Raw genomic sequence first — 10098 nt, 5'->3', positions numbered from 1 at the left:
CCAGGAGAAACCAGGAGCAAGATTCCAACTGTCCTCTCCCAGTGGCATCCCACAAACAGCCTTAATTCTCTAAGCAACTACGAAATAATACGTGCAAAATGTTGCTAACCAAGGAAATTTACTCAAGCCCTGATATCCAGGATTTTAATTGGGGGGGGGGGGGCAGGGGGTCAGTGGTGAAGGCATGCAGCACCTGTGTGACTGACCTTTACTTAGTCTCCAGCCCCTCAGAGGTCAAACTGACACAGCATGGCCCGGGGCCTCAGGTGTGCAAAAACCCGTGTTAACACTGTTAGCATAAATTATCAGGTCAAACAGATAAGAGTGTGGCCCAAAACTTCAAGCATGCAAAAATACTCTCATTAGGTAAGATAACAGTTCAGAGATCAACTCCCAGGAGTTATTCAAGGGCCACTTCTTTCTCTGGAATGTGCAGGATTGTGTAACCCACCTGCACTGAGTTAACCCTTTACTGCATCCCCAAGTAGTATGTAGACTATAAACGTTTTTTAGTTTAAAAAAATTATTTATTTTTTATTTTTTTAGTTTTGGCCTCAATGAGCAACTTGCTGAATCTCAGTTCTCTGATCAGGGATCAAACCTGGCCCTCGGCAGTGAGAGCTCAGAGTCCTAATCATTGGACTGCCAGGGAGTCACCTATAAACATTTAAAAAAAAAAAAACTGAATATATACATTAATATGTATAAAACAGATGACTAATAAGAAAAAATCAAATTTGTACACTTTAAATATATGCAGTTTATTGTATGTCAATTATATCTCAATAAAACTCTTTTTAAAAGAAAACATTTTTCCGATAGCAGAAGATTTAATCCAGTCATATTCTCAGTTACTTTAGGTTTTGTGTGTATTTTGGTTTTGGTCATCATTTCAGGTTTTAAGTCAGTCAATACAATATTCATTCTCCCTTCTATCTAGGGCCAGTTTGAAGATCCAGGGGTGTAATGGCATATGTGGGAGAGACACTGTGTCCTTGAGCATCCTTGGTTTATGGTGGCATCCATAGCATGTGCCTTGCCTCCATTGGTTCTCGATTGCTGGCATCTCCCTGGAAGCCCCCAAGGTAATCCAGGACAATCGTTGGTCCCTGCATACTGCATCCTCCTCGTCCTAACAGTGAAGGCTCAAGTCATCTAAGCCTTTGGGCTACTACTGAAGAGATAGCAATCTTTTCTTTGTTCCTTTAAAGCTATAGGAGATTGAGTGAAGGGGTTATCTCAGACCCTCCTTGTCCAAACCTGGTCACAATCTCTGAGAGTTATATTCAAAAATAATTTTGTAAACTTCCTTGGAAATTCAAGAATTTCTGTCCATTGCTATTTTTTAAGGGGTGGGCTTGAGAAATCCTTACCAGCGTCTAATGCTCTTGTTCTTGTAGACTCCCTTCTCTTCCAACACAGGCAACCGGGTATCTCCTCTCTCAGAGGTGGTGGTAGAGGTGGTCCTGCTGCAGTTTAGAAAATGACAAGCCATCCAATTAGGCTGAAGCTTAGCATGGGTATCAGAAGGTAGTGAGGATCAGGCAGGAAGATCAGATGAGGATATCAGACAGGGATGAAACTGAGGAGAGCCTTGGATGCAGTGGCCATAGAAATTATAGAAAAAGAGAGGGCAATAGAGAGAGCTGTAATTACGGGAGAATAAGAGTGTGGATCTCTGTGAAATATTTTTGCGATACATTTGGGAGGATAATATATAGATAAGATAATCACATGATTAAAAAAAAACCCTAAAACAGTAAATTCATTTTCTGGACTTAAAAAATCTCAGAAACCATATATATTTGAACAAAGTAAAACACGATCGTTTGAATTACACGAGATTAGGAAGTCTAAGGATATGGGAGATAGTTTTCTCTAAAACTGATTATCTATGATGATTTGAGAAACTGAACTAGTGGGTTGTATTAAGTTGCATGGAATTCTCTCCAAACAAGCCTCCCCATTTTACCTCTTATTCTTTTCTTCTCCATTACCATCATCTGAACGAATAAAAGGCACTTCTCTTTCAGTCCGCTTGAATCCTGTATACCACCTCTACAATGAATTATTAGCATATTAAAAGCATTACTTTATAAGTCAGAATTTGCTTTCCTACTATATGAAGATTTTCAAAGTACAGCTACAAAAACAGAGGGTACAGAGGGAAGGGCATTTCAAAACAAAGGGAAAAGCATGTGCAAAGCAGGGAAGAGTCAAAATTGCTGGATCATAAAGTAGTGGGAGCTTTCAGCTTGAGAGGTGTATGGGGATGAAATCATGGAGGGGTAACAAGTGGGTTAAGAAATTTGTTTCTCTAATGGTGTTCCTGGACCATCCACATCACAATCAGGAGATGCTGTTAAAATTGAATCTGGAGAGGACTCCAAGTACCAGCTTCTAAGTAAATTTGCCAGGTGATTCTTATGCAAACTAAGGTTTAAGAAACTATTACTATACAAAATAAATTGTCCTTGAATGTCATTAGGAAGGAAAACTTCACTCTGGAGGCCTATGGAGATTGGATTTAAGGATCTGTTTGGGAAAGAGGCTGCTAGTATTGCAGAAATCGGTCCGTCAAGAAACCAAGCACCACACTTGGAGCGTTGGACAGCTCAGGCTTATTAAGCCAGGGGCCCCAGACGAGCTAATGCTCCAAAGTTCTGGGCGATGAACTCAGGGTGAGCTTTACTTTTATAGTGCACATGTAGAGCATGGAAATTTCCAAACAGAAACTTACAAGAGCAGGTGCAGAACATTCCATTTTTAGCAAAATATCTTAAAGTTACATTGGATTGCTAGGTCATCCTGTGTTTTTGTTTTTCTCCACGCAGCAGCGTGTTTCACAAAAGCAAAACAAGCATGGAGTTATTTTTAGCTGAGTGTAAGTTTCTAACTTTCCTCTTCACTAGGAGAGGAATAATTTGGGAGAGGAAAGGTCTTGAGGGAGAGCTAGGATGCCTCAAGTTTGTGCTCCCCACTGCCATCTCTTCTTCCAGGGTCATTTCAATTTTAACAAAGTCTTTTCTGACCCCATTCCACCCGTCTCAAAGGTCCAGCATCACTTCAAGTGTTCCTAAAAATGGCACTTCCATACAATTTTTTTTTTCACAGTCATGTGTGTACGAAAGCTTTGTTTCCCCCACCGTGTTTCTATACTTCAAGCTCCTTGTAAAGCCTGGCCATTTTTAGAGTGAAAATATGTGTAACTTCTAATAATATGTGTGTGTTTGGGGGGGGATGAAAAAGAAAATTTTAGAAATTTTTGGATATCCGTATTGACATTTATTTCTATTTCTTGTAATGATGCCATATTTATGCAATAAAAACACTTTCAAACAGTCTTTATTAATTCCTTGGAAAATGAACAGTTTTTATTCACTTAAGCAAATCACTGACTTTAAAAATTAATTTCACCTTTTTCACTGGGGAAACCTTTTAAAATTTTCCGACTTGCAAGAGAACCTCCCCTCTTATTCTTCATGCTCACAATTCATCATAGAGTTGAGTAAATTCAGGTGGCAAAATCCATGCTGCCTCCACGATATCTTTTCTACACAACATTTTCCCGTGTAATTCTTTCCTTCTCTGTTCACTCTCTCTACTTTGTCGTCCTTCGACCCTCACACCATATTTACTCCTGCTACAGGACCCGGGTCTGCAGTAGTAAAACGAGTTACTTAATTAACAGCGTCTGCTAGACACAGTGAAGCCCCGCCCTCTAGGAGGAGCTAACACAGGCGGGCCGAATTAGATGGTCGATCGTTAACAAATGAACCCTTAATCTTTTTAGAGGCGCTAAACACACACAAAGGCCCAATCAGAGGCCGCGGTTCCAGGCGTTCGGTGGGCGGGGCTGAGCAAGCGCCCTCCCACCTTCCAGCCTCCCGCTGCGGCCCTCCGAGCCTCGCGGGCTTCGGCACGCCCCGCCCCCCGAGCAGGCGCGGTGGCTATTGGACGGCGCACTCCTTGCCGCCGCCGCGGTTGCTGGGAGAGGGAGGGAGGGGGCGGGGCCTGAGGTGGGTTCGCGGGGCCTGAGAGAAAGGCGGGGAGGCGCTGGGAGGCGCGGACGGGCTGGGCGGGTTCGACGAGCGCGGCGGCGGTTGGCGAAGCGGACGGGGCGCAGCCTCCCCGGTGCGAAGAGCAGTCCCCGCTGACAGATCCCCTTCTTCCGGCCGCGCCACCCGAGAGGCGGATCCCCGGGGCCTGAGGAGGCGTCCTCGGCCCGGGCCTCCCTCCCTCTCCTGCGGGTCACCCGGGCGGCCTGGGAGGAGGAGGAGGAGGAGGAGAAGGAGGTCGTCGGGGGCGGCGGCGGGCAGAGAACGCGCTCCTCCTTTCCCGGCGGCGGCGGCGGCAGGACAATGGAGGTGGCTGTGGAGAAGGCGGCGACGGCGGCCGCGGCGGCTGCCGCCGGGGGCCCCTCAGCCGCGCCGAGCGGGGAGAACGAGGCCGAGAGTCGGCAGGGCCCAGACTCGGAGCGCGGAGGCGAGGCGGCCCGGCTCAACCTGTTGGACACTTGCGCCGTGTGCCACCAGAACATCCAGAGCCGGGCGCCGAAGCTCCTGCCGTGCCTGCACTCCTTCTGCCAGCGCTGCCTGCCCGCGCCCCAGCGCTACCTCATGCTGCCCGCGCCCATGCTGGGCTCGGCCGAGACCCCGCCGCCCGTCCCCGCCCCCGGCTCGCCGGTCAGCGGCTCCTCGCCGTTCGCTACCCAAGGTGAGAGGCGGGCGCGGCGTGGGGTGGGGAGCCCGGGAAGGCCGGCGCCCCGGAGCGGCGCGGCGACCTGCTGTCATGTCGCCGGCGCCCCGGGTGCGCGGCGGGGGAGGGGCGAGAAGGGTCTGTGCTGGCGGCAGTGACATGGAGGGCCCGCGCGCTCTGCGGCGGGCCGCGCGCCCCGCCGGCAACTTGCACGGGCGCCGTGGACTTGGCAGCGCGGCTGCTCCTGCTCCCCAGCGTTCTCCTCCGGGTGCGTGGCCCTTGCGACCCGCACTTTTGAAAACCTCTGTCGGAGTCTGCTGTAGTCTGTATCTCTGGTTCTTCGCCGACTGCATGTAGTTAACTGTTACCCTCTGCCTCCCCAAAGCTTTGTCCGGGTCCATACGATCCTAATCATCTCGTATGTACCCACGTTATTTGAGCTGGAGAGGGGGAGGGAGGGATGAAGATGAAGCGATGGTGACTTTCTTTGATGACTGATTATAGATCGGATGCCGTCTGTGTTTTGTCTTGAGTGTTTTGGGTTATTTGCCTTAATGAGCCCCTAGTTCTTTCCTCTCCGATGGGGACAAAGGAAACGAAGAGGCGGTGTGTTGTCCTTATCTTTTGGAGATATTATTTTGAGACGGTAAATGGTAAAGAGAAATAGAACAGAGTGATTTGGAGTGCAGCATTTTCTTACCTTTTGAGGACAACAGCTGGAAATGTTGAAGTTACTGTTCTCTTTGTCGTGTTTGTTACTGTATAATGAGACTTTTGACAGTTCCCATTGCTAACGTTAACAGGTTTGAGACACTTAAAGTTAGTTAAAGTAAGCACAGTAAATAGTTTCTAATAGAATAGTTGAGGTTTTAAATGTTTATGTTGCGAATATTTGAGCACCTCTGTTTAAAAAATACAAAGTAACTGGAAATAATTTGTTTTTTAATATATACTGCCTTTTTTAAAGGCACTAGATGATTTAATTAGAGATAAAATGCCGATTAAACAATTGAGCTAGGTCAAAGAACGTGAAATTGATGCTTTTAAATAGGTTGTAGTGTTACTCTCGATTTAATTGTATGTTAGGAACAGTGTCTAGTTGAGAGAGACAGTTTTCCATGGGTTTCTCTGTTTCTGCAGGTTTTGCCAGGGGAGGTATTGACTGCCCTTTGTTTCTGTTTTATAAAGGATGTTTGTATAAGGAACAGCCTTGGAAGGTAGAGATAGTGTCTTCCACCAGAGCAAAGAGCAGCCATGCATATGGTGCAGTACAATAAAGATGTCTCCTTCTGGAGTAAGAGGCAGGCATGCTTATTGCCCATCATAAAAGATTAGGGTTCCCTAAGCTTAGGTTTCCTCTGCTGCAACACAACCCATTGCCTGTGCAAGCATCAACTGGCCTTCTTCCCCTTGCCAGGTGGGAACTGGGGTTCTGGGAACCAGTGCAAAATGTTGAGGCTTTGGCTTATGTTATTACTGGAAGTAATAAACTGCCCTTTGTCTCTGACCCACGAGTCTCGTGTCTTCTACCAGCGTCCATGGTTTGTTAGCCAGCAATTAGGGTAAAATCTCAGATCCTTCACGTTAATTTGCTCTGACATGGCCCACCTGTTGGAAAGTTAGTACAGGTGAACTTTAAATTTTCTTAATTTTTAGACACATTTAAGTGTTTCTTTTATTTATATTTTAATGTTTAAACAGGCCAGTAGCCAATTGGATCTGAATTTCGCATAATTCTAGAATTAAAATGTATTGACATTTAGATCTGAAGGAGAACACGGATAATAAAAGCTCTGATCCTCAATTCTGAGGCAAGGTTGCAGTTATTGAGTTCTCAAAATGTTCCAGTCTCCTAATATTTTTTATCTTTGTGTTTATATTGTAAGCAAGAGTGCAGGAAAGCATTTAAATTGAAAGATAATGTTTTTGTTTTTATACTACAAAAGAAGGCTTTAACAAGTGATATTTTCACATATACCTCTAAAAAAGAGAACTATCTTCAATAAAGTAAAAATACTATACTGTCTTAATAACTTGAACATTTTCTCCCTTCCTCTCTCTTTGCAAACTTATTTTAATACTAGCTGTAGCAAAAGTTTAGACAGTATATTTCAGAACTACAATTGACCCTTGAACAATACAGTTTGAACTGCAAGGATGCATTTATACATATATTTTTTTCAATAGTAAATACTAGAGTAGTACAAGATTTGCCGTGGGTTGAATCCAAGGCTTCAGAGCTGGTGATGGGGGGCCGACTGTAAGTTACATTCAGCATTTCAGCTGTGGAGGGTCAACACCCCTAACCCCCAACTTGTTCAAGGATCAACTGTAAATAAATAGGGTTCATTCGATTATCTCTGTTCTTCATTCTTCTCATGAACCTGTGGGTACAGGCATCATAGGTCAAACTATAATACATTCAGGAGCTAAGCAAGTAATTGAGATGGAGAACTATGAGCCTGGGGTAAAATGGTAGGAAATGGTGGGGAGTGAAAGGAAAGGGGAGCAAACTCTACTTAGCTACAGCAGATTGTCCTGTGATAGCACAGGGCCAGGGTTGGAGGATCCTTTATTTATTTTTTAATGAGAAGTGTGAAGTCTGGATTTTATGTAAAATTTCTCTAGTATTAGATATTGGCAAGTAATTAAAAATACACACACACACTGGTAATGTAGACTCATTCTGTAGGCCAAACAAAACAAATTTTGTTGAAGCCACATGTGTTGCAGTTATACTCTTTTAGATTTAGATAGGGGTTTTCAAATTTTAGCTCTACTAGAATCACCTGGTATGTTTGTTGAAAATCTAAATTTCTAGATCTCTCACCCCAGAGAGCCCAGTATGTCATAGTTTTAGAGTTCTAAGAGTATAATCATAAACCCTAGGTTTTTGTGTGTTCGTTTGGTTTTGGGTTTTTTTTTTAGCTCAAGCTGTATCATATTCCAAAGTACACTTGAACAAAGAGGATTCTTTAGAAAATTAAGACCAAAATTCAAGGTGTAGTGTTCTCAACACCATCAGACCTAGTTTCCCTTCCTATTAAGTACCTTTTGGTGCTCTTTGTTAAACCCTAAATGAACTTTATAGAAAGTAAGTCTTTCGTAACACATTTTTTACAAAAATCAACGTAATGGCCTGACCGTTTTAAAGAAGAAACAAAGCTAATTTATAACAACAAAGATATAATTTGTAAATGCTTAGGCGCAATTACACTAGCCACCAAGCCTCCATTGAGAACATTGGTTTAAACTTTTGTAAGGCTACTTGGAAGGAATGAGGGTGAGTGACCACAAGCTAAAGTTGGTTTACTGCCTCAGTCCTGACTTTCATTTTTCTTAGTACTGCAGTAATGTCCAGGGAAGAGCTTAGAAAACATTTTCGTTAGGTACATATTGGTACATGAAGTCAGGAGACAAACTGATCTTGGAGAAATGTTACAATGTTGTGCAATATTTCCTAGTGTGGATGTACTGTTCAGCCAAAGAATAGCAAGCTCTAAGAGCTATTTTTAAGGAATACTGAGAGCACACTTTTGAAAAGGGTCACGTTAGTTGTCAAGGGAGAGTGAAATATAAGAGTCCATCAGTTCTCTTTATTAACTGGCAGTCTGTAAGATGTAACTATCAGTTCTGGGAGCTGATTTCTTTTGGTTCTTGGCAAAAAGTATTAATCACCTTTTGAATACAATATATAATGACAAAGGATTAATGGTATTTAAGAATGATCCATATTGTTTATATCAGTTTTATACATGTACACTTTGTATACAATATTCACCTGTTGGTGGAAATTACTATTGATTTCAGTTTGGCATTATGAATAAAACTTATAAATATTTGTAGGTAAGTCTTTATGAGAATATATTTTCATTTCCTTGGGTAAATAGTTAGAATTGGAATTCCTTGTTTGCATCATCAGTGTTTGTTTATCCCGGTCGTACCATTTTGTATTTCCTCCAGCAGTGTAAAAGCGTTCCAGTTAATGTCCTCACCAGTTTGGGTGGTGGTATTCTTTAATTTTAGCCATTCTAATATATTTGAAGAGGTATCTCATTTTAATTTTCATTTCCCTGATTAATAATAATAAGCATCTTTTCCTGTGCTTATTGGCTGTTTTTAGGTATTTTTGGTAATGCTTCAGTTTAAGGCTTTTGTAGATTTTCTAAAGGAGGTGATTTGACCTGTTATTGTAAATTAAAAATTCTTTTTATATGTCCGGTTTCCTGGCACTCAGTTACACACGTATATTGCAAGTATTTTCTTCCACTTCTTTTGCTTGCCTGTTGTTTTTTGTTTGGTTGGTTTTTTGTTTGTTTGTTTGTTTTGCCATGCCGCACAGCTTGTGGGATCTTAGTTCCCTAACTGGGTATCAAACCCAGTCGGCCTGTGTTGGAAGCGCAGAGTCTTAACCACTGGGCCTCCAGGGAAGGCCCTCATTTTCTTTTTTTTTCTTTTTCTTTTTTTTACTTTTTACTTTATATTGGAGTATAGCCAATTAACAATGTTGTAATAGTTTCAGGAGCACAGCAAAGGGACTCAGCAATTCGTATGCATGTATCCATTCTCCCCTCCGCAACTCCCCGCACATCTGGCTACCACATAGGGTTGAACAGAGTTCTCTGTGCTATACAGTAGGTCCTTGTTGGTTATCCTTTTAAAATATAGCAGTGTGTACATGTTGATCCCAAAGTCCCTGTCTGTCCCTCCCTATTGATGGTGTCTTTTGAAGAGCTGAAGTTTTAAATTTTGATTATCTTGTTTATAATTTCTTTTTCTTTTATGGTTCGTGATTTTTGTGTTCTAACAATTCTGTGCCTACTCCACCTTTACTTAGATTTTTCTCCTTTTCTTTCAGTACTTTTATAGTTTTAGCTTTTATATTTAGATCTGCAGTATATTTTGAGTAACTTTTGTGCAAGTTAAGTGTTGAGGTTTGTGTTTTTAACCATATGTTAAAGCACCATTTATTGAAGAGAGTACTTTCCCCATTGTATTACTTTGGCATTTTTGTAAAAAGTCAGTTGAACATATATGTATGGTTCTGTTTCTGTACCCTCTGTTCTGTTCCGTTGATCTATCTGTTGAGTACTACTAGTTTTTTTTTTTTTTTAATTACTGTTGCTTTTTAAGCAGATTTTGAAATTAGACAGTTTTGTTCTTTTTCAAAGTTGTTTTGGCTCTTTAAAGTCACTGCATTTCTTTATAAGTTTTAGAATCAGCTTATCAGTTTCTACACAGAAGTCTGTTATGATTTTGATTGGAATTGCATTGAATCTAGATATCAGATTGAGGAGAATGATCTTAACGATATTGACTGTTCTTATCCATGAACATGTTTTATTTCCCATTTATTTGGATCTTCAATTTCTCTCAGTACTCTTAGTCTTAGACAATTTT

The 10098-nt window shown here is 42.3% G+C and overlaps 1 protein-coding gene across 3 annotated transcripts in view; it reads left to right on the top strand.

The window, feature by feature from the left end:
* The first annotated feature begins 4214 nt into the window (after positions 1 to 4214).
* TRIM24 (tripartite motif containing 24) overlaps positions 4215 to 10098 on the top strand; it is a 101379-nt gene continuing 95495 nt past the window's right edge. For all 3 annotated transcript variants that reach the window (XM_057732130.1, XM_057732129.1, XM_057732128.1), the window contains exon 1: positions 4215 to 4716. In XM_057732130.1, the coding sequence (XP_057588113.1) occupies positions 4362 to 4716 (355 nt within the window). In that variant the 5' untranslated portion in view covers positions 4215 to 4361. The remainder of the gene's footprint in view (positions 4717 to 10098) is intronic.

Source organism: Hippopotamus amphibius, chromosome 4 (genome assembly GCF_030028045.1).
Source record: "Hippopotamus amphibius kiboko isolate mHipAmp2 chromosome 4, mHipAmp2.hap2, whole genome shotgun sequence".
Lineage (NCBI taxonomy): Eukaryota > Metazoa > Chordata > Mammalia > Artiodactyla > Hippopotamidae > Hippopotamus > Hippopotamus amphibius.
The sequence above is the reverse complement of the archived record's forward strand: the minus strand, read 5'-3'. Positions and strand labels throughout refer to the sequence as shown.